A 25588-nucleotide genomic window follows, 5' to 3' on the forward strand; every position below is an offset into this window, starting at 1 on the left:
CGGTGCCTGCCCCATAGCTGAAGTTTCATAATGGTAACCCCTAGTCACAGGTGGCTGTTGAACAGTTGAAATGTGGCTAAATGTCACTGAGGAAACAATTTTTAATTTTAATTTTTATTTAAATAGTTACATATGGTTAGTGGCTGTTGAACCACAAGTATCTTTCTAGGACCTAGAATATGTATCTTTGAAGTTGTCATCTACTTCTTGTAATATACAAGTTCACACTATTTAAACCTCACAACCACTCCTGTTAAAACACCTAATTTTACTGATACTATAGGCGAGCTCTAGAGTCAGGAAAATACCTTGAAAAATTACATATAATGTGTGTAATGCTTCAGAGGTATTTTCACTAATACTTTTATAAATAAGTTGAATGACTTTCATATATTTAATGCTTGAATCCTAGTATTATTTTTGAAAGTGAATACTGGCCGGTGCCACGGCTCACTAGGCTGATCCTCCACCTTGCGGCGCCGGCACCCAGGGTCCTAGTCCCGGTTGGGGCGCCGGATTCTGTCCCGGTTGCCCCTCTTCCAGGCCAGCTCTCTGCTGTGGCCAGGGAGTGCAGTGGAGGATGGCCCAAGTGCTTGGGCCCTGCACCCCATGGGAGACCAGGAGAAGTACCTGACTCCTGCCATCGGATCAGCGCGGTGCGCCAGCCGCGGCAGCCATTGGAGGGTGAACCAACGGCAAAAGGAGGACCTTTCTCTCTGTCTCTCTCTCTCTCACTGTCCACTCTGCCTGTCAAAAAAAAAAAAAAAAAAAAAAAAAAAAAAAAAGAAAAGAAAAAAAGTGAATACTCTAGAAGTAGAAAATAAGACAAAGTGAAGAGAAATTATTTGTGTTCTAAGTGCTTTTCTTTTGAACCAGTTTTATAGTAAGTGCTCTCTCACTTTCTACATTCAACTTTGGTGTCTTAAGTGACTCTTAAACGTGTTTGAAGCTAATGTGCTCAGTACTTTGACATACATCATACTTGCCATCATATATGACATCCTTCACTGACTCGTTCACTTAGTAACTCATCTATTCAAACATGTTCATTTGTACAAAGTAAGGATCTCTGTGTTTGGTATATATGGACAGAATGAACAAAAACTATAATATTTATATTTTAACAGATGTAGTTCAACAATGGACATGAAGTAAATAGGCATTCACTGTGATTGGTAGATAGGGGAAAAAATTCTATACCTGCTCTTTTAACCATGCTAAAGAAAATCACGTAGAAAACCACTCACTCTTTAGCTTGACTTGATTTTCTTGAGAATTTTTTAAAATATTGACTAAGAATAAATAAAGTCTTGGGCAGCATTTTCTCTAAAAAGAGAATTTAAATGATGCTGTTAAGAAAATGACCATGTTTTGCTCCTACAATAATTTCTTGATTTTATAACTCATATAATATCAGTATTGCTATATAATGTACTGATTTAATATCTGAATATTTTTGATGGTAGTTTATTAAAATCTAAGATATTTTAACAAAGTTTACATTTCTGTATTTGTTACTTTTCAACTTGTGTCTTATATTACTTTTGAATATTTATATAATTTTGTCCTAATTCTAAGTAACATGCGTCAGCATCTATTATTTAGTTAACTTATTATTTAAAAAGCTATCATGCTTTGAGTATCACAGTTGTCTTTCTAACTAATTTTGCTATGAAGAGAATGATAAAATAATTTTATCTCACTAGCTTTGAATTGGGTGGGTTGTATTATAGGTTCAGCATATGGTATAATTTTACACTGTTGGATTTGTTGTCATAAAAAGTCTCATTCATTCAAATGTAATATTTACATTTTTATATTACTGAATTAGCCATCAGAATGGTTTAATTTTTTGCTTGTTTTTAATTATGGAATCCTGGATGTCTGCCTTATTTCTATAAAAGATGAAGAGTGGAGCTTACATTACTAGTCTGTGACTTGAAACATTGAATAAACTTTAATCTTTTTGTTTTGATGAATTGGCTGAAGGTACATGAGATTAAAGGACAGTGTTTTGCAAAAGAGACAAGATAAACAGTGCAGTTGAGAAAAGCATTCTTGATTTTCATTTGGATTATTGTTTTTTTAATTTGGTTTCCAAACAATTCTTGGTGAATACGGTTCTTTTTATTTCATGTTTTAACCCAGTGTAAACCCATAACATTAAGGTAAATGGTGCTAGATTATACAGGAAGGAAGTGGAGTATTTATAGGATACTCATTTGAAGAGATTTTTTTCTTCCTTTTGTTTACATGGTCATTTAAAAGCAATTGAGATTTCAGATTTATTCATTTATTTTTAAAATATTTTGTTTATTTTATTTGAAAGGCAGAGTGATAGAGAGAGAAAGAGACAGAGACATTTTCCATCCCCTGGTTCACTCTCCAAATGGCCACAATGGCCCCAGCTGGGCTAGGCCAGGCTGAAACCAGGAGCCAGGAGCTCCTTCTGGGTCTCCTACATGGGTGGTGGGGGGTCATATCCTTGGCCATTCTATGCTGCTTTCTCAAGCGCATTAGCAGGGAGCTGGATTGGAAATGGAGCCTCTGGGATGTGAACTGGTGCCCATATGGGATTCAGGTGTTGCTGGTGGTGGCTTAATCTGCTCTTCTACATTATTGACCCTGATATTTGATATTTAAAACTAGGAAAATAGTGGCCTTGTGCTCTAATTTTTTTTAAGCTTCCTCTCTCACTTTTCTATCTACTCACTTTTTTTTCATCCCAAACCTTGTATTTAATTTTTGTGACTGTATAATTAGTAATCATGACCCCACATATGATGTCTTGTATACAGGAAGTATTTCTCCTCTCCTGTTTCTTTTATAAGGAATCCTGAACCTGGATAGATGACTTCTCCTGTATAGCTCTGGATTGTTGAATGATTTCAATTATATCTTTGTCTACAAAAGAAAAAAAAAATATAGTTGTTCCCAAGGGAATTCTAAGTCAAATGGTGGAGAAATGACAAATGAAACCCATAGCTAAGCTCGGTGCATTTGTAGTTTAAGATGCACAACAGCTGAGATGTAACTGATACTAGCTTTCTATTATAATTGTTGGTATTTTTAATAAATTTGATGAAGGAATAGCCTGGCCTGATCCATTTGAACTTCTGCATTGATATTTGTTTAGAGTAGTTGCCAGCTGATTGATGACTGTGATAACCTTTGCTTGGCTATATGGGTGTCAGTTTTAGAATTTATCCTAAAAGTGACAATTTGCCTGTCACCTGCGGAGTTGAATGGTGTGATGGCATCTGCGCAGTGAGATGGAGGCGTGTGGAGAACAGGATTTATAGAAATGAATTCATTCATATGGAGAAAATGTTTGAAAATTATTTAAGAAGGAAATGTGATGATGTCATGCCTACAGGCTTTTCAGGCGTAGAACTAATTAATCTGGATCTGGTAGAGCCCATGTGTATGTGTATTAGTATGCAGACTTAAATGTTTACTCTTTATTTGTTAGTAGGCAGTTAGATTATCTTCTAGCCTGTTGGTCAGTCGATGCTGATGTGTTCACTTTTAATTATGTTAATTTCAGCATATGCTATTTTACATATAATAATATTAATTTATATACATTTCTTACTCTTTCCACAGCATGTAGAGTTCATGAAACACAGGACAATAAAGCTTCCTTCTCATATCATCTGGATGAACTCTTTGAAAGATTCAGCACAGGAGTACCAGAGAGGCCAAATTGTCTGAAGCATCATGTGTTGAAACAACAGATGTCTGCTCACCTGTGCACTAGCTAGAAACAAAGTTAGAATGTTTTCAATTCTTTGAGCTCCAGGAATTCAGGGGACTGAGTTGAAAACCTGAAAATGCGGCCATGGACTGGTTCCTGGCGTTGGATTATGCTCATTCTTTTTGCCTGGGGGACCTTGCTATTTTATATAGGTGGTCACTTGGTACGAGATAATGACCACCCCGATCACTCTAGCCGAGAACTGTCCAAGATTCTGGCAAAGCTTGAACGCTTGAAACAACAGAATGAAGACTTGAGGCGAATGGCCGAATCTCTCCGGTAGGTTTGAAAATCTTGAAGAAATAATAAAATTGTCTTTGTTCTTAAGTGTAGGATTTAATTGAGCTACTGGAAAATAATTTCTATAAACAGTCTTTGCAAAATTTTAAATATCTTAGTAGACTAGGGTGTGTATGTTTAATAGAGAATTTCTCCATAGTGATGAACCTAATTTTGCATATGAATTTTAATATAAGAAACGATGACATTTATTTTATGCACTTTGATTAACAGTTATTTTCAGCATTTGGACAGCTTTGATATATTAAATCCAAAATTTGTATGATTTAAATCAGTGTTTATTAAACTTTTACTGTATGGATCATAACAATGGAATGCTGAGCTGATTTAAAACTTAAATGTTAGGCGGCGCCGCAGCTCACTAGGCTAATCCTCCGCCTTGCGGCGCCGGCACACCGGGTTCTAGTCCCGGTCGGGGCGCCGGATTCTGTCCCGGTTGCCCCTCTTCCAGGCCAGCTCTCTGCTATGGCCCGGGAGTGCAGTGGAGGATGGCCCAAGTCCTTGGGCCCTGCACCCCATGGGAGACCAGGAGAAGTACATGGCTCCTGCCATCAGATCAGTGTGGTGCGCCGGCCACGGCAGCCATTGGAGGGTGAACCAACGGCAAAAGGAAGACCTTTCTCTCTCTCTCTCTCTCTCACTATCCATTCTGTCAAAAAAAAAAAAAAAAAAAAAAAAAAAAGAAAAGAAAAAGAAAAAGAAAAAAAACTTAAATGTTTAAGAAACACAATTTCATGGTTAACTAAAACAATTGAATTTGGAATGTGAAAGATTATTATCACTATTTCTAGTCTATAAAGAATTGTGACATATATCTGTTGGAAGGTACTGTTTGGCAAACCCAAGTCTAGTATTTTCATATAAAAGGTAAACATAGTGTTATATAGGTGATCTCTTTTTTTTCAAAGTTACTAAGTTTAAAAGTTATGTACTATCTTTCCATAGGAAGGTGATCCTGTGTTTAATGTTTGCTCTTTCTCAAAGATAGAGATTGAGGCTAGAAATGAGGATTTTAGAGTCATTGACCACCAGGTAGAGAAAAAAACATGAATATTAATAATTTATTTTTGAAAAATAAATAAGTTAAGGAGTAGAAAGTGGTAATATACTACTGTTCAGAGCGCCGTAAGAATAGTTGGGGAAGAAGAGCAGACAAGAGCTTTATGAGGGAAAGGCAGGAACATTCCGTGGAGGAAGAGGGTGCTGGGTGGTGTTAGTCCTGGAAGCTGAGAGGGGGTTCCCAGATCCCTCACATTCTCCCAGTTTCCACCCCGCTGCCCTTCATTCTTCCTTTAGAGCTGAGATCTGTCCAGTTCTATAACATTTTCTTCACTATAATATTGTTTTTCATCTTTTTATGAGCTATGGAAGATAATGATAGGTATAAATTTTTTTTACAAAAATTAGTGAAATGTCATCCTTATCATTTGTAGTAGTAGTAGTAGTCAGGTACTAGAAAATGGATAGATGGGGGCCAGTGCTGTGGCAAAGCAGGTAAAGCCCCTGCATGCAGTGCCGGCATCCCACAGGAGTGCCCATTCAAGTCCTGGCTGCTCCATTTGTGGGAAAGCAGTGGAAGAAGGCCCAAGTGCCATCTGGGGAGTGAACCAGTGGATGGAAGACCTCCTTCTCTGCCTCTGCCTCTGCCTCTGCCTCTGTGTAACTTGGCCTTTCAAATAAATAAATCTTAAAGAAAAAAAAAAGAATGAAAATGGACAGAAAACTTCTTGTATTTGTGTATCATTTTATCTCCTGCTGGGATAATCAAGAAGGATCACAGAGGTGATCTTTCAGTAGTTTCAATAATTCTTTTTTTTTAAATTAATTCATTTGAAAGAGTTACTGAGAGAGGAGGAGAGACACAGAGAGAGGTCTTCCATCTGCTGGTTCACTCCCCAGGTGGCCGCAACAGCCAAGCCTGGCCCAAGCCAAAGCCAGGAGCCTGGAGTTTCTTCTGGGTCTCCCACATGGGTGCAAGGACCCAAGTGCTTGGACCATCTTCCGCTGCTTTTTCAAGGCCATTATCAGGGAACTGGATAGGAAGTGGAAAAGCTGGGACTCGATCCTGGACCCATATTGGATCCAGCACCACAGATGGCAACTGGAACCATTATGCCACAGTGCTGGCCACTTTAATAAAATTCTTTATGGAAACCAAAGATTGCTAATGCTAATGTAAGGGATAGTAATAATAGCTATTATTTATTGAGAGTTTATCATATGCCAAGTAACCTGGCATAAGTTACCTCACTGAATTCCACAGTCTCTTAATTGGGAACTATTACCATTTCATAACCATATTATAGTTGAAGAATCATAGCACTGTCAAGTGATTTAATTTGCCCAAGGTGACTTTTCACAAGTGGGTGAGCCTACTTTAAATCTCAGTGGTGTGACTTCAAAATCTGAACTCTGAATTTCGTTGTCTGCCTGAATGAAAATCGGAAAAATCAATGACCCTGCAGTTTCACCTATGTGTCTCAGTGAAGTGATCTCCAAGAACAGCTGTTTCTTTGGTGGATTTTGGGTTTTGTTTTGTTTTATGCCATCTTTTTTTTTTTTTTTAAAGATTTATTTATTTATTTGAAAGTCAGAGTTACACAGAGAGAGGAGAGGCAGAGAGAGTGAGAGAGAGGTCTTCCATCCAATGGTTCACTCCCCAGTTGGCCGCAATGGCTGGAACTGTGCCGATCCAAAGCCAGAAGCCAGGAGCTTATTCCGGGTCTCCCATGTGGGTGTATGGGCCCAAGGTCTTGGGCCGTCTTCCACTGCTTTCCCAGGCCATAGCAGAGAGCTGGATCAGAAGTGGAGCAGCTGGGACTTGAACCGGCGCCCAGATGGGATGCCGGCGCTTCAAGGCATTAGCCCGCTGTGCCACAGCGCCGGCCCCGCCATCTTGTTTTATATAATTGAAATTTTGCTCTTCAAAGAATTTTGCTTTTCAACAATTTAGGCTCATAAATAATTGCTTACTTTTCTCCTAGTTCCTTCTTTAGTATTGATATTTTCTTTATTTCTGACTGCTAAATATTTTGGCTTTGTTGCATGAAGGAAAACTTGTATTAAATATGAGTTGTTCCTACTGCAAAATAATATTTATGCCTCTTAAGTAAATGAGACCATTTTTAAGGCTTATCATCAGGAAAATAAATAAGTGATTATTTTCCCTCATTGGGGGGAAAACCTGTTAGGACCCTTCTATCAGCTTTTCTCGTGGGGCCATTTGTGTTTTATCCAAAGGGATTTCATTTGAGAGCCAGGGAAAAAAGAACAATGATGATGTTGCTAACATTGGGATTTTTTTCTTACTGTATGTACAGCTAATATTTTGTCCTAAATTTGATACATCTTTTTTTAAGTAAGAAATTGTAGCTGAAGGCCAGACTATAAAGGAGTAGTTCAGATGTCTGTAAAATTAGGTCATTGTTTGTGATAAGGCATAGCAACTAGAGTTGGAAAGCAACCCAGAAGTATTGAAACTAGAATAGAATTCTAGTTAGAATTCAGTATAATACTTATACAAAGGGGCTGGCGCCGTGGCTCACTTGGGTAATCCTCTGCCTGTGGCGCCAGCACCCCGGGTTCTAGTCCCACTTGGGGAGCTAGGTACTAGTCCTGGTTGCTCCTCTTCTAGTCCAGCTCTCTGCTGTGGCTCGGGAGGGCAGCAGAGGATGGCCCAGGTGCTTGGGTCCCTGCACCCTCATGGGAGACCGAGAGGAAGTACCCGGCTCCTGGTTTCGGATCGGTGCAGCGCCAGCCATAGCGGGCATTAGAGGAGTGAACCAACAGAAGGAAGACTTTTCTCTCTGTCTCTCTCTCACTGTCTATAACTCTGTCTCTCTCTGTCTAACTCTGCCTGGCCAAAACAAACAAACAAACAAACAAACAAAAAAAACACCAAAAAAAAAAGAACCTTATACAAAGAAGTTAAATCAACCTTCCAACTAGAACTTGCTGATTTTATTGATAGTGCTATACATTTAGGAATATAACTTAAAACTCTCTAACTGTGAAATGGAAATATGCAAGCTTAATGTATGGGAGACTGCTCTATGGGATATATGTGTACACGGGGAGATTCTGAAAATTCATGGGGAAATGGAATTAACAGATGCAAAATTTCCACGAACTTTTGGAAGCTCCTTTGTACGCATATGTGTGTCTTTGTCTGATTTACTGATGAATAATTTTCATATAATAAAATTTAATTCTTTTAGCACCGAGGTCTTAAAGTTCTTTCAGGTGCTTATAATTAAGTTGTATAGGAATTCTGTCTTCCCCAGAATTCCCTACGGCTCCTTTGTAGTCAAATTCTGTTTCCACCTTCTGACTCTGGCACCCACATTCTGTTTTCTGCTCCACATTTTTTTTATTGTTTCTGAATGTTATATAAAAGTAGTCATGTAGTATGCAGTTTTTTTATTCTGGCTTTTTTCATTTAGCGTAATTTAGCATAAAGTATTCCAGGTTCATCAGGGTTATTGTGTATATTGGCAGTTCATTCTGTTCTATTTCTGAATAGTAGTTTTTCCCTTTTCATATTGAGAAGGTTTCTGTTTATGGATATATCACATTTTTAAAGTCCATTTATCAATTGAAGGTTGTTGGATTATTTTTATTATAAAAATTATAAAAATAGTCACTATTAATCTTTGCCCTATAACTTTTTGTGTCTACATAGTTTTTATTTCTTTTGGGTAAATACTTAGCAAGTGCAATTTCTGGGTCAGATGTTATAAAAAGCTATTTAAAGGTTTTCCAGCATGCCTGTACCATTTTGAAATTCCCACCACCAAGGCTTGAGAGTTCTGCCTACTGTCTTCCTTGCCAGTGCTTGCTCTTGTCAGTGTTTTCATCTTAGGTATTCCGATAGATATGTAGTATTCTGCCTGAGATTTCACTTTGCATTTTTTTAAAAGATTTATTTACTTATTTGAGAAGTGGAGTTACAGACAGAGGGAGAGCAAAGGGAAAGGTCTTCCATCCGCTGGTTCACTCCCCAAATGGCTACACTGGCTGGAGCTGGACCAGTCTGAAGCCAGGAGCCAGGAACTTCTTCCAGGTCTCCCATGTGGGTGCAGGGGCCCAAGCACTTGGGCCATCTTCCACTGCTTTCCCAGGTCACAGCACAGCAGAGAGCTGGATCACAGGAGGAGCAGTCAAGATACAAACCGGTACCCTCATGGGATGCCGGCGCCTCAGCCGGAAGCTTAGCTCACTAAGCCACAGTGCTGGCCCCTCACTTTGCATTTTTATAATTAATGATGGAGAACATTTTTCATGTGCTTATTTGTCATTCCTATGTATTCATTGTGAAGTATTTCTTCAATCTGTTGCCTATTTCTACATTTTTTGTTTATTATGGATTTGTTTTTAAAAATTGTGGATTTATATATATAAGTAACACTATATATATATACACACACACACACACACACAGTATAATATGAAAGCATTTCTTAAAACAACCATTTGCTTTTGACTTTTAAGTTTGAGCTGACCTTTCCATCATAGTTGAAGTTTACCAGAAAACACCTGGAAAATTATTGAAGTTTAGTGCAGAAACTCCCTTAATCTGGATGGGTGTTACAAAGTCATAGAGTTGGGAGCTGGTGCTGTGGCGCGGCAGGTTAAAGCTGTGGCCTGCAGTGCCAGCATCCCATGTGGGTGCCGGTTTGAGTCCTGGCTGCTCCACTTCCAATCCAGCTCTCTGCTATGGCTTGGGAAAACAGTAGAAGATTGCCCAGTTCCTTGGGCCCTGCGCCCTTGTGGGAGACCTGGAGAAAGCTCTTGACTTATGGTTTTGGATCAGCTCAGCTCTGTACACTGCGGTCATTTAGGAAGTGAACCAGCTGATGGAAGACCTCTCTGTTTCTCTCTCTCTGGCTCTACCTCTCCCCGTGACTCTGTCTTTCAAATAAATAGAACAAATCTTTTAAAAAAAAAGGAGAGAAATTCATAGAGTTGTAAAATATGAACAATGCTTAATTGACAGCTTTCCTCTTAATTTAAATCCTTGTTATTTTCGGGGCATTTATTTTTGAGGACATAACTTAAAAATTTAAATATATTTTTGGAGGCCTATTAGTCTTTGGTCCAGGAAAGAAGACATTTCCTCTGGAATTTGGATGCTAGCTGTCAAACGGTAAAGTTTACAGACCAGACAGAATCTCTAAGTGATTTATGATTACATGTTTTTTTCTCAGCTGTTTGTAATCTGCAATCTGCCCAGAGAGATTACAGCCAGATCATGACTCTTTGGTGGAAGAATGTGTCCCAGGACACAGATGTATGGAATACTTAGTTGTGCTTAAAGGAATTCCTGGGTTTTTCACAGGTCATGTCTTCTGATTGAGAAGTGTAAAACAGAAAGTAGGAATGGCTTTGTTCTAGTTGTTCTGTTAGACATTTTCTTTTGGCTTTCTTCTCTATTGTGGCTAATCTATTTCTAGAGCAATTGACATAGGTTGGAAAGTGTAGAGTACCTGCCATGTAGCTATAACCTAACGTTTTTTCAGTCTGACATCCATTATCCTTAGTTATCAATAAAATCGTATTTTCCTTGAGGAAAATATTCCTTCCCTGAGAACAGGTTAGTGGGGGTTTTCTAGTCAAGGTTCCTAGAATTCCTGACTTTATCAGTCTACTCCTGATTATTTGTACTAACCTTTTTGTTTATTGCTGATGGAAGTTGCCATTGTTCCGTTTTAGATTCTTTCAATGTTAATGCAATAGAGTGTGTGTCTTTTCTCTATTCTGTTTTTTATTTTTTTGATTTCTGTTTTTAGTTTGATGATTTCCTTTCTTATAGTCTCTGTGTGTGTGTTTACTGACCATTTTAAAGTTGTTTCTGAAGGAGATTTATATTTTTTCTAGTACAGGTTGCGAGCCTGTTTCCTAAATACTTTGGATCAAAGTGTTTCAGATTTCAAGTGTGTTTTTTTTTTTTTTTGAATATTTGCATATAATGTACTAACTGAGTATTCCTAACCCAAACTCAATTTTGGATTTTCAAAATACAGGATGCTTAACCTGTATATTTTTAGTGAGCTTTAAATTTCCGTAGTCTTGGAATCTTGGGGCCGGCGCTGTGGCATAGCAGGTAAAGCCGCTGTCTGCAGTGCTTGCATCCCATGTGGTCACCGGTTCGAGTCCCAGCTGCTCCACTTCTGATCCAGCTCTCTACTATGGCCTGGGAAAGCAGTAGAAGATGGCCCAAGCCCTTGGGCCCCTGCACCCATGTGGGAGACCTGGAAGAAGCTCCTGGCTCCTGGCTCCTGGCTTTGGATTGGTGCAGCTCTGACTGTTGCAGCCATCTGGGGAGTGAACCATCAGATGGAAGACCCCTCTCTCTCTGCCTGTCCTCTTTTTGTGTAACTCTGACTTTCAGGGAAAAAAAATTTTCATAGTCTTACAAGTATTTTGTAAAATTAGGTCTCCTGATACACACACACACACACACACACAGTGAATGGCTTACAATCCTATTCACTACAGAATTGAAATTCATAGCACTTTTTTCAGCATCTTATGGGATATTTCACTGGGTATTGGGTTGCAGTGACAGATGACACAAAGGAAGATGTTAGTTTCTGCTTTTACTCTTAGAATCTTTTTTTTTTTAGGATTCATTTTTTTAAAAAAATTTTTTAATCAAAGTTTCAGAGAGAGAGAGAGAGAGAGAGATCTTCTGTCTGCTTGTTCATTACCCAGATAGCTGCAACAGCCACGCCGGGCCAGGCTGAAGCCAGCAGCTTTATCCAGGTCTCCCACATGGGTGCAGGAGCCCTGTTGGGCCTTCCTCTGTTGCTTTCCTGGGCCATTAGCAGAGAGCTGCATCGGAAGTGGAGCAGCCAGGACTTGAACAGGTGCCCATATGGAATGCTGTCATTGAGGTGGCAGCTTTATCTGCTGTGCCCCAGCACTGGCCCCTGCTCCTAGAATCTTAACAGCAACAGAAATTGTTAGTAAGTTTTACAATACATCAGGCCACATTCTAAACACTTTAACTCATTTATACCCTACAATAGACTTAGGAATATGTACTCCCATTAACCCCATTTTGTAGAGTTAGACAAAAGAAGCACGATTAAGGAATTTATTGAAATTTATACAACTGTGAGTGGTGGATCTGGAGTTTAAAATGAGGCACTCTGGCTTTATAGTCACATTCTTATTTTTTTTTTTTAATTTTATTTATTTTCCTTTTACTTGAAAGGCACACTAACCGAGAGACAGACATACAGACAGACACATAAAGAAAGATTTCCATACACTGATTCCCTCCTCAAATGCCTGCAACAACCAGAGCTGGGCCAGGCCAAAGCCAGGAGCCTGGAGCTCAATCCTAAGTGTGGCAGAGACCCAGGTATACTTGAGCCATGACCTATAGCCTCCCAGGTCAGGATATTTGCAGGAAGCTGGATTGGAAACGGAGCTGTGACTTGAATTCAGACATTCTGGTATGGGACAAGAGCATCTTAACTGTTGCACCAAATGCCTAGTCTTGTAGTTCACATTCTTCTTTTTTTTTTTTTCAAGATTTATTTATTAATTTGAAAGACAGAGTTATACACAGAGAGAAGCAGAGGCACAGAGACAGAGAGAGGTCCTCCATCTGCTCGTTTACTCCCCAGGTGGCCACAACAGCTGGAGCTTCGAAGAACTGAAGCCAGGAGCCAGGAGCTTCCTCTGGGTTTCGAACATGTGTGCAGGGGCCCAAGACTTGGGCCATCTTCTACTGCTCTCCCAGGCCATAGCAGAGAGCTGGATATGAAGAGGAACAGCAGGGACTCACACTGGCACCCATATGGGATGCCGGCACTGCAGGTGGCAGTTTTACCCACTGTGCCGAGTGCTGGCCCCTATAAATCACATTCTTAATCAGGTTGATATGGTAGTTCTGGAAGTAGTTGCTGTGGCACAAAAAATATACAATAATCCATTTTATCCTGAGACTCTTTACTAATTGTATATATGGGTTCTATAGATTAGACCATGGGCCTAGCAGACAGCCTCTTCTATCAGATTCCTTTCTTTCCCACTTATCATGAATCAGAGTTAATGAGGGAAATTATCAGAGGTCAAGAAAGGGCATTGCAGAATGGTAAAGGAATACGTTCTCCAAGAAAACATAGCAATCCTTAATGTAACAAAGTGTCAGATACCTGAAACAAAATGTGCAAGACAAGGAGAAATACATAAATCCACTATTACCAGCTAAGAACTCCAGTATCCTGCTTACAGTAATTGATAGGTCAAGGAGGCAGAAAATCAGTAAGGATATAATTGACATGAACAGCAGTACCAATCCACTTGACCCTATTGACATTTATAGAATACTTTATCCAACAGCAGCAGAATACACGTTTACCATTTGAAAACCTTCCCAATCTGATGTACTCTCTGATATTTGGATCAGGATGTTTCTGTAAAAAGTATTCTGTACTTTGTCTTTTCATAAGCAATAGGAAGTCTGTGTATATGGAGTTGGCAAAGGGGGGAGGATTGAGCAGTAGAGATTTCTGCTTATTTATAAAATGAATGGTAGTCTGTCCTGTAGAGAAAAATTCCATTTCCTCTTCATTCCGAGCTCTGCTCACTCTCTACCCTCAGCAAATGTGGTTCAATGGAAATGTCTGTGTAGAATAAAGGATGAGATCATACTTTCTCGTTAGGAATCATGATCACTTTCTGTATTTGTGTTAATATAGTATTTAATATCAGAATCAGGTAATTCAAGTAAATTAACTTTCAATATTTGTAAAGTAGTATATTTATAAGATTTTTGGAAATAGCTGTAATTTTGAAGAATAGAATCAGATAAATAGTTCCTAAACCAGATGTTGCAAACCATAATTATTAACAAGAGGGAAATTGTGAAACTCAGTGAAAGGCACTGGATAAACTGTACTGTAAAAAGAGGGAGTCAATTCGGTGAGTCATTCATTAATTTATTTTTAGATTCCTCAGAAGTATAAAAAGTAAAATGCATCTGATTGTTTGTATCTACCCAGTTACACAGGTATGTCAGGGTTCTTCAGAAAGTTTGAAGAAAAATTGGGTTAAAGTATCAGTTTATTTTGGTGCAAAAAAATCAGGAGTACAAAAACTTTTTCACTTTATGTGGAAAATGCATATTGTATAAAACTGTCCATAAATTTCAAAAATTTTTTTCTCAAAAACCACCTCGTATTTTTAATAATTCCATTCCCGTGTATTCTTTGAAGTACCTTCATAATTAGTTATCCGTTGCTGTGCAACAAATTACCACACACTTAGTGCTAAAAACAAAGCAGGTTTAATTATCTCACGGTTTCTATGGATCAAGAAGTCCCTGCACGGTTTAACAGTTTAGGTAGTACTTCGGCTTCCTGCTCCGTCACAAAGCTGCAGAAAGTGTTGACCAAGACTGCATTTCAACTCAAAGCTTAACTAAAAGAGAGAACAGTGCTAAGATCACAGGGTTTTTGTCCCAATTCACTGCTTTGGGGCTTGTTCTGAGACAGTTTCTTACTCTTTGACTGCTAGAGGCTACCTCAGGTCCTTTCCCAGTGGAACTCTCCATAGGTCAGCTCGCAATGAAGTAGCTTAGTTCAGCAAAGCCAACAAAGGAGAGAATCTGCTAGCAAGGTGAAGTTTAGGTCTTTTGGTAGTGCAGCCATGGAGGTTGTGTCACATCACCTCTGCAGTGTTCTGTGGGTTAGAGGAAACCACAGGCGCAGTTAAACTCGGGGGAGGGCTTGGTTACCAGAAGACAGAAATCAGTGGGGACATCTTAGAGCCAGCCTCCATAACAGGGGATCGTCTGTTTACATGTTGTATTGTGCTTAGTAATAAAAATATTGATTTGTTTGCTGGTTGTGTACAGTACTTCACGTAAGGAGTAGTCACTTGATATCAGTCAGCAAGGGGTTTGGTTCCAGGACCCCCTGCAGATATCAAGCCTGCAGATGCTCAAGTCCCTTTTGTGAAGTGTTATGGTATTTTCACTTAGTCTGTGCACAACCTTCCACATACTTTAAATTATCCATGCATCCAGTTTAATTTTTTTTCTTAATTTTATTTATTTATTTGAGAGGTAGAGTTACAGACAGTGAGAAGGAGAGGCAGAGAGAGAGAAAGAGAGGTCTTCCATCCGATGGTTCACTCCTCAGATGGCTGCAACGGCCAGAGCTGCACCAATCCAAAGCCAGGAGCCAGGAGCTTCTTCCGGGTCTCCCATTTGGGTGCAGGGGCCCAAGGGCATGGGCCGTCTTCTACTGCTTTCCCAGGCCATAGCAGAGAACTGGATCGTAAGTGGGGCAGCAGGGCTAGAACTGGAGCCCATAGAGGATGCCGGTGCTGCAGGCAGAGGATTAACCTACTGTGCCATAGCACCGGCCCCACATTCAATTTAATTTTTAATTAGGCTATTACTTGTAATACCTTATACAATGTGGATGCTATGTAAATAGTTGCTATACTGTAGTGTTTAAGGAATGATGACAACAAAAATAGTTTATATACATGTTTTATACACAGTCATATACTTTACTGTATCTTGATTCCATGATTAGTTGAGTCCACAGATGGGGAACCTGCAGATATGAAAGCTGATGTATTATCTTATTTAGAAGTTAAGTGATTTGCCCCTCAATACATGTCTGCTAGGTGCCAAAGCCAGATTAGTCAAACTGAGACAGTTTGACTATAGTAGATATAGAGTAATACATTTTTAAATTAAACCTGGAAAGTTTTAACTAGTGCTTCTTGTCTATTTTTAAATATAGGGTTGAGATGGGCAGAATTTTTTACAATAGTAAGAATGCTAACCTGGTTATTGATTGTTATGTTTCAGACTAAAAATTCTAGTCACAGTAAATAATTTTTTTTTTGTGGCTCAATCTTTTCTTTTCTTGGTTCTTAGTGCAAAGAGTGAGAAGCAAATAATACCTAGATACTCTGAAACACCATCATCTGAGGAGGAATAATAAACCTGGCTTGAAAGATGGGTTGCTGAACAGATACTTCATTTATTTAGTAGATATTACAAGTTTACTATTTTCTACTCTTTTCTGTAGATAATAACTTTGGTTGCTGGATTCCAAACACTACTTAACTGTTCTTTTATATGAAATGTTTCCTAATTCATTGAAGCTAATTCTTTTCCTTCTCTATTCCTATGTTTTCTTTACTGTTTATAATATTAGGAGTTTTCAAAAAGCTCATGGAAAATATGTATTGTGAATCAATGAAGTATATACCAAAGTAAATTTAGCTTTTTATTGTACTTTCCATGGACTTCTTGTATCACCCTTGCATTCTCAGGATGCTTCTGAATGGCTGTCAGACATGAAGTAGACCGTTACTCAAAACCATTTGCGTTTGCCGCGTGTCACACTCTTTCCTTCCCTTTTTCCTTCCCTCCAGCCCTCCCTTCAGCTGAGAGCGACTGAATACAGCAAAAGTTAGGGAATCGGACTTTACGTTGAGTCACCTCGCTCAGGTGATTTTGAAGTTGCCTTCAGTTTAATTTATTTTATAGAATGATAGTTTTATCCATGTAATTATACATATACATATGTCATCTTTCATACTTGGCATTCATTTCATAGGTGTGAGTTCAGAATGTCCCAGTTGTAGATAGCCTGTCCCTTTGTCCATATGATGACAACTTTCTGTTTTTGATGAATATTTTATAATTCACTGTTCAAAATTCAGTTAGACATACAAATGGAATTAGTTTACAGTTGAACATAAATAAGTATGACTTCTATATGAATAATTAAAAAATTATTGAAATGTAAGTTAAATTTGGCTCCTTTTTCACTAGAGATCCTCAGAATAGCTCATTTAGTGGAGAGAGTTGGATCTCTGTTTTTCTTGGTGGTTTTTTCTTTTTTAATTTGGCATGGTTGGCTTTAATAAGGGTTGATAAACTATGCAGTGGGACAAACACAACTCTCCCTTATTTTTGTTTTTTATATTTATTTATTTAATTACTTGAAAGAACAACAGAGAGACAGGGAGAGATCCTCTATATCTGTTCCTTCACTCCCCAAATGGCCATAATGGAAGGGGCTGGGCCATACCAAAGCCAGGAACCTGGAACCTAGGCCTCCCACATGGGTGACAGAGTCTCCAGTACTTGGGATACCTTCCTCTGCATTCCTAGGCACATTAGCAGAGAGCTGCATCAGAGGTAGAGCACCCAGGACTTGAACTGGCACTCTGATTTGGGATCCTGGTATCACAAGATGTGACTTAACCCACTGTGCCACAAATCAGCCCCTGTTTTTGTTTCTGATAACCTCCACTCTAAGGATGGTTATACATTTTTAAATTGTTGGAGAAAAAATAATTTCAAAGGAAAACATGCGATTATGTAGCCAGAAAAGCTATCTGGGTCTTTGTTTTGTTTTGTTTTAAAGATCCATCCATTTATTTGAAAGGCAGAGTTACAGAGAGGCAGGGGCAGAGAGACAGAGAGCAAGAGAGATCTTCCATCTCCTAATTCATTCTCCAAATGGCTGCAACAGCCAGAGCTGGGCTGATTTGAAGCCAGGAGCCCGGAGCTTCTTCTGGGTCTTCCATGTGGGTGCAGGGGTCCAAGCATTTGGGCCATCTTCTACTGCTTTCCCAGGCCATAGCAGGGAGCTGAATTGGAAGTGGATCCGCCCAGACTGAAACTGGCACCCATTTGGGATACTGGCAGTGCAGGTGGTGGCTTTACCCACTATGCCACAATGCCCGCCCCTCTTTTTTTTTTTTTAAAGAGTTACTGATTTAGTTGGAATTCAGAGAGAAAGAGAGACATCTTCCATTTGCTGAACACTCCCCAGATGGCCTCAAGGGCCAGGAGTGGGCCAGGCTGGAACCAGGAGCCAGGAGCTTCTTCCATTTCTCCTGTGTGGATAGGAGGAGCGCAGACACTGGGGCCATCTTCTGCCACTTTTCCCAGGCCATTAGTAGGCAGCTGGATTGGAAGTACAGTAGCTGGGATTCAAACTGGTGCCTATATGGGAAGCCAGCATCGCAGTCAGCAACTTTACCTGCCACACCCCAACACCAGCCCTATTATCTGAGTCTTTATAGAAAAAAATTAACTGATCAAATTTTGTGTGACTCAAGATATCCTCATTTTTAGTTCTTGTCTATTATAATCTCTGAATTGTTATGAATGTTGTGAGTATGGATATGCTCTGAAATAGAAGTCCAGTTATTGATATTATTCTTAGTTTTTTGTTGATTATATTTATTATTTATATTTATATTTTAGATATATAAATACATTGTATTCTAAATATATATTTTATATTTATATTTATCTTTGTAGTTTAAATTTATATTTATATTTATATTTGTAAGCTTTGTGACACTGATTTCTTCTTGCTTTTATTTATCTTCCAATGTCCTTCTTTCTTCTCTCTGCCTTCTTGAGTCAGTTTGTATGTAGAGCTAAAGTGGGGCTCAGTGGAAGGAGATCAGGTATGCTTAGAAAGGAGCAGTCCTTGGGGCTTTTGCTGTGGTGCAGCTGGTTAACACCCTGGCCTGAAGCGCTGGCATCCCATATGGGCACTGTTTCGAGACCCGGCTGCTCCACTTCTGATCTAGCTCTCTGGGAAAGCCTGGGAAAGCAGTAGAAGATGGCCCAAGTCCTTGGGCCCCTGCATCCACGTGGGAGACCAAGAAGAAGCTCCTGGCTCCTGGCTTCGGATTGGCCCAGCTCTGGCCGTTGCGGCCAACTGGAGAGTGAACCAGAGGATGGAAGACTCTCTGCCTCTCCTCTCTCTCTCTGTCTCTCCTCTCTCTCTCTGTCTCTCCTCTCTCTGTGTAACTCTGACTTTCAAATAAATAAATAAATAAATAAATAAATAAATCTTTAAAAAAAAAAAAGGAGCAGACCAGTGGAAGGGAAGGAATGTAGACTTCTATTAACTTAGTCATCTTAAGAAAGACATATTTAAGGACTCTCTGTTTCTTCCCTTGTAAAATAGTCAGATAAATGTTATGCTAATGTTATTAAGGTTTTTCCTGTTTTATTTATTGTATGTTAAAGGCGAGAGAAAGAGAGGCAGAGATCTCCCATCTGTTAGATCATTCCCATCAATGCTTGCAACAGCTAGTGGAGACTGGGCTGAAGCTGAGAACCTGGAACTCACTCTGAGTATCCTGTGTGGTTGGTAGAGACTGAAGTACTTAAGCCACTTCCTGCTGCCTCTCTGGGTGGAAATTAGCAGGAAGTTGAATGAAACTGAAACACCAACCAGGCACTCCAATATTGGATGTCCTTAATGGGGTGTCCTTAATGTGTCTTAAGTGCTGTGTCAGATGCCTGTCCTGTTACAAAGTTTCAAATGATGTTTTTGGAATTCATGTGTGTTAGTATGTTCTCAATAAACAGTAGATTTTCAGCTAGTTGTACCTGATAATCCAAAAGGCAAATGACCACCCTTACTTTCATAGAACTGAAATACTTGTTTTAATTTTTTTCTAATAGAGGTAATGAATTCCCTAATATAAAATATTTTATATTGTGGATTAGAATTCAGAACAATAAATCACTTAACCTCTTTGGGCCTTGAATCCATAACTGTACAGAAAGTAGATTGGGCTGGGCTGGAACATTCAACAAGTCTTTTTTTTTTTTTCTTAACAGAAAATAGTTAATATATGAGCACTACATTAAATAGAAGTATAGAATGGGATTTTTTTTCCCTTCATAATTTGGCTCTCATAACTGAATTATATGACTTAGAATCTTTTGCTTTTAGATATGAAAATTAGAGTTGCCCACCTTAAATTTTATTTAGAATATAGAAATTTTAATTATTCATTATCACTGTGTACAACAGGAGGAATGTACCATTCTTGGAGGAAGGTGCCATATGAGTAAAAATATTAAATCTTAAATAACAAAGTTGAAAAACTTGAAACTTTATGTTTGAATTTTTTCCTTATACAAGTACAAATGCCATGTAGGCAAAATGATTCTGCATTAAATATTTTACAAAGTGCACATATTTGAGCATAGGGGTTTGATTAAATGTTGTTTACACTTTATTCCATACTCTTTTATTGTAGTATTACTGAGCTCTAAGGACTTCTTGATAATAGAAGATAAATACCAGGAAATATGACCATAGTGTTTCATCGATTTAATGTCACTTGATTTATAGACAACACAAATCTGAACTGTTTAGTAGAAAATAAATTTTTCTGGACTATTTTTTATATTTCTTTTAGGCAAATTTGTATTTCACTATAAAGACATCACTGATTTGTTGTGTTTTTGATATTGTATATTGACATTTTGATCCATTTAGGTAAAATCATAAAATAGTTGGTTGTTTAGGGTGTAGGATCAGTATTCTTGACAACGCTGTCTGAAGGAAAATAAGTATACATAGATTTCAGTATAGTAGGGTTAGCCTATGAACTATAATGGCTAAAGGATAAAATAGTAACCTATGCTTTAAAAATTTTTTTTATTTATATAAGATGAAAAATTTTCATGTAATTTGTATATGGAGAGTAAAGAACATAATGAAACTTCCCACCCTCCCCACACTTCTGCCCTCCCTCTCCTTCCTTTCTTACTTTGTCTTTTAATTTTTACAATGACATACTTTCAGGTTATTTTATAATCACAAGAGTAACCCTTCCCCATAAAATATGAATTAAACAAGTAGTAAGTAGAAAAACCACAGTTCCTCATGAGTATAGACAGGGACTGTAAGCAATAATCAAATCTCAGAATGTCAGTTTGGCTCATATGTATTACATATTTTATACTCTGTATGTTAGTTACCACAAATCATGGAAAACATGTGATATTTGTCTTTTTTGGAGTGCCTTATTTGACTAAACATAATGGATTCCAGTTGCATATATTTTGTTGTGAAAGGCAGGATTTCATTGTTTTTATGCCTGATGCTATTCAATAGTGTACATATACCATATTTTCTTTATCCAGTCATCAGTTGATGGACATCTGAACTGATTCCAGATTTTACGTATTGTGAACTAAGCTGCAGTAAACATGGAGGGTACAGATAAGTCTTTCATATGCTGATTTCATTTCATTTGTGTAAATTCCCAGAAGTATGATAGCTGTGTCATATGGGACATCTATTTTCAGTTTTCTGTTGAACCTCCATACTGTCTTCATAATGGTTGTACTAGTTTACATTCCCTCAAACAGTGTATTAGGGTACCCTTTTTCCCACATTCTCACCAGCATTTGGTTTTGGTTTTTGTTTTGGATGATAGCCATTCTAACTGGACTGAGGTGAAAACTCACTGTGGTTTTTATTTGCATTTCTCTGATGGCTGGTGATACTGTGCATGTTTTCACGTGTCTGTTGGCCATTTGTTTGACATCCTTTGAAAAATACCTGTTCATGTAGTTTACCCAATTCTTGACTGGATTGATTGTTTCATTGTTGTTGAGTTTCTTAAGCTCTTTATAGATTTTGCATGTTAATTCTTTATCAACTGCATAGTTTACAAATATTTTCTCCCATTTTGTCAGTTTCTTCTTCACTTAACAAAGTGTTTCCTTTGCAGTGTAGAAGCTTCTCAGCTTGAGTAATTCTTTTGTCTTTCTGATTTTATTGTCTGTGCTTCTGGGATCTTTTCCAAGAAATCTTTGCCTATGCAAATGTCTTGCATAGTTTCTCTAATGCTTTCCTCTAGTGATTTGATAATATCATGTTGTATTTGGATCCTTGATCCATTGTGAGTTGGTTTTTTGTATAAGGTGAAATATAGGGGTCTTGTTTCATACTTCATGCATAGATCCAATTTTTCTAGCACCATTTGTTGAAGAGACTTTCCTTCAGGGACTGATTTTAATTCCTTTGTCAAAGATTAGTTGGTTGTAGATGTGTAGATTAATTTCTAGGGTTTCTATTCTGTTCCATCGATCTACATTTTTGTTTTTGTGTCAGTACCAGACTGTTTTGATTATATCTGCAGTGTAGTATGCCTCATAGTATGTGATGCCTCCAGCTTTGTTTCTGTTGTTTAATGTTGCTTTAACTATTCGGGGTCTCCTGTGTTTCTATGTGAATTTCAGCATCATCCTGTCTAGATCTGAGAAGAATGTCATTGGTATTTTGATTGGAATTGCATTGAATCTATAAATTATTGAATCTATAAATTGCTTTGGGTAGTATGGACATTTTGATAATATTAATTTTTCCAATCCACAAACATGAAAGATTTTTCCACTTTTTTGTGTCTTCTTTCTTTAATGTTTTGTAATTTTCATTACATAGATCTTTCACATCCTTGGTTAAATTTATTTCAAAGGTATTTAATTTTTTTTTTCTTGGCCATGGTGTTGTTCTGTGTATACAAAGGCTGTTGATTTTATGTCTGCTAATTTACCAAACTCTCTTATAAGCTCCAGTAGTCTCTTAGTGGAGTATTTTGGCTCCCCTATATATAGAATCATGTCATCTGCAAATAGAGACAATTTGACTTCTCCTTTCCGATTTTATCTTTTTGATTTCTTTTTCTTGCCTAATAGCTCTGGCTAAAACTTCCAGGACTACATTGAATAGCAATGGTGAGAGTGGGTATCCTTGTCTAGTTCAGGGTCTTCATGGGAAAGCTTCTAACTTTTCCCCATTCAATATGATGCTGGCTGTGAGTTTGTAATGTATTGTCTTGATTATGTTGAGAAATGTACCTTCTATATCCAGTTTGCTTAAGATTTTTATCATGAAAAGATGTTGTATTTTATCAAATGCTTTCTCTGCATCTGTTGAGATAATAATATGCTTTTTTTTTATTCTACAATTTGTTAATGTGAACTGTCACTGCATACCAGTGATAAATCTTACTTGGTCTGGGTGAATGATCTTTCTGATTTGTTACTGGATTTGATTAGTATTTTTTTGAGGATTTTTGCATCTGTGTTCATCAGGGATGTTGGTCTATAGTTCTCTTTCTTTGTTGTATCTTTTTCTTGTTTTGGATTTAAAGCAATGCTGTCCTCTTAGAACGTGTTTGGGAGGATTTCCTCACTTTCAGTTGTTCTTAATAGTTTGATAAAAATTGGAATTAGTTTTTCTTTAGAAGTTTGGTAGAATTCAGTGGTCAAGCCATCCATCCTGGGCTTTTCTTTGTTGGGAGGGTCTTTATTACTGATTCAATCTCCATTTTGGTTATTGGTCTGTTTAAGTTTTCTGTCTTCATGATTCAATTTTGGTGGATTATATGTGTCCAGGAATCTATGCATTTCTTCTAGATTTTCCTATTTGTTGGCATATAGCTCTTTGTAGTAATTCCTGATGATTCTTTTTATTTCTTTGGTATCTGTTGTTACATTTCCTTTTTCATCTCTGATTCTATTGATTTGGGTCTTTTCCCTTTTTTTTTTTTTTTTTGGGGGGGGGTTAGTTGGGCCAATGGTGTATCAATTTTGTTTATTTTTTCAAAACAACCATCTCTTCATTTCACTGTTCCTTTGTGTTGTCATTTTGGTTTCAGTTTTGTTAAATTCTTCTCTAATTTTTATTATTTCTTCCCTCCTAATTTTGGGTTTATTCTTGTTTTTCTCAGTCCTTGAGATGCATTGTTAAATCATTTATTTGATACCTTTACAGTTTCTTTATGTGGGCATAATTTCTATAAACTTCCCTCTTAATGCTACTTTTTCCATATACCGTAAGTTTTAATATTTGTGTTATCATCTTCATTCATTTTTCGGAATTTTTTAATTTCCTTTCTGATTTCTTCTATGATCCACTGTTCATTCAGTTGCATGTTATTCAGTGTCCACGTGTTGTCATAGTTTCTAGTTTCTTATGTTGTTAATTTCCAGCTTCATTCCATCCTGGTCAGAAAAGATACATGGTATAATTTGAATTTTTTTTGGAATCTGTTTAGACTTGCTTTATGCCCTAGCATATGTTCATTCCTAGAGAAAATTCCTTGCACTGAGGAAAAGAATGTGTATTCTGTAGCTGTGGAATGAAGTGTTCTGTGGATACCACTGGCCTATTTGGTCCACAGTGTAGATTAGCTCTGTTGTTTCTTTATTTGATTTTTTTAGTTGATCTGTCTTTTGATAAAAGTGGGGTATTGAGGTCTCCCATTATTATTGTATTAGAGTCTATGTCTCCCTTTAGATCCATTAACATTTGTTTTAAATAAGCAGATACTCTGGCATTGGGTGTATATATGTTTACTATAGTCACTTCTTCTGTTGAATTTATCCCTCTGTCATTACCTACTGCTCTTCTTTATTTCTTTTAATAGTTTTTGTATTAAAGGTCTATTTTGTGTGGCACTCAGATACCCTGTGCTTTTTTTTTTTTTTTTAGCATGGAATATTGTCGCTCCCCCTCTTCGTGGAGGAACGACACAGGACCCTGCCTAGGCTTCATATCCGAGTCACGGCACCATTATGTCGCTCCCCCTCTTCGTGGAGGAACGACACAGGACCCTGCCTAGGCTTCATATCCGAGTCACGGCACCATTATGTCGCTCCCCCTCTTCGTGGAGGAACGACACAGGACCCTGCGCTGTTCTTTCGTCTGCTCGGCCCTCCCCGGGTTTGCTGCTGGTTCTTCCCGGGTTGGCTACTATCCCTTCCACCTCCGTGGAAGGGCAGTTCCCCCTGGCCGCATTCCCCACTTCCGCAGGGGAGCGGCACACCGCCGGCCGGGTCTCTCGGGGGCTGCACGGGTGTTCCTTCAGCTAGATGTTCCCCTTAGATGTTCCTGGTGCATGCCGTCTCTCTCCTCCTTTATAGTCCTCCTCCGCCAATCCTAACTCGGCTGCCCACACACCGAGTACGCTGCTCTCCAATCAGGAGCAAGTCCTACAGTTAATTGGTTGAACTGGAGGCAGCTGTGCTGAAGCTGTTTACTTCTCTCCCAGCGCCATATTGTGGGAGAGCAGATGCATAGAATAAGTCTTAATTGCAGTAACTCAGTCCAGTCCGGTTTGCTCCCCACAGAATATCATTTTCCATCCTTTCACTTTGAGTCTGTACGTTTGTTGGTGTATGTTTCTTGTAGGCAGCAAATAGATGTGTCTTGTTTTTTAACCCATTCAGCTGATCTATATCTTGTAATTGGAGAATTTAGGCCATTTACATTCAAGATTATTGATAAGTAATCACGTAGTCCTGACATTTCCCCATAAATATGCTTGTTTGCTTTGGATTTCCTTTGTGCTTTCCCTAGGAGGTTTTCTGCCATCACAGTCTCTCATTATGGTAACTTTGTGTGTGTAGTACATCCTTAAGTTTCATTTGTGTGGCTGGATGAGTGTTGACAAAATCTTTCAGTTTCTGTTTTGGATTATCTTTATTTAATCTTCATTTATAAATGAGACATTTGCTGAGCACAGTTTTTTTCTTTTGGTTTTCTCCTCTGATTGCTTCTGTTTTTGAAATATGCCCCGATGGCTTGGACGGTCTCCTCCTTCAGTGGAGTTTCAGAGGTGTGGATTCCCCAGAGACCTAGCTACACCCCTATTGTGCAGTCATAGAATTCCCAGTCTTAGCATGTACAGTTCCCACAATTACAA

The 25588-nt window shown here is 38.3% G+C and overlaps 1 protein-coding gene across 8 annotated transcripts in view; it reads left to right on the plus strand.

Annotated features, from left to right (window-relative positions):
- Nucleotides 1-25588, plus strand: part of FUT8 (fucosyltransferase 8) — a 296746-nt gene that overhangs the window by 128854 nt on the left and 142304 nt on the right. For all 8 annotated transcript variants that reach the window (XM_002719524.5, XM_017349465.3, XM_051826373.2 and 5 more), the window contains one exon: nt 3607-4036. In XM_002719524.5, the coding sequence (XP_002719570.1) occupies nt 3834-4036 (203 nt within the window). In that variant the 5' untranslated portion in view covers nt 3607-3833. The remainder of the gene's footprint in view (nt 1-3606; nt 4037-25588) is intronic.

The sequence above is a fragment of the Oryctolagus cuniculus genome, chromosome 20 (genome assembly GCF_964237555.1).
Source record: "Oryctolagus cuniculus chromosome 20, mOryCun1.1, whole genome shotgun sequence".
NCBI lineage: Eukaryota > Metazoa > Chordata > Mammalia > Lagomorpha > Leporidae > Oryctolagus > Oryctolagus cuniculus.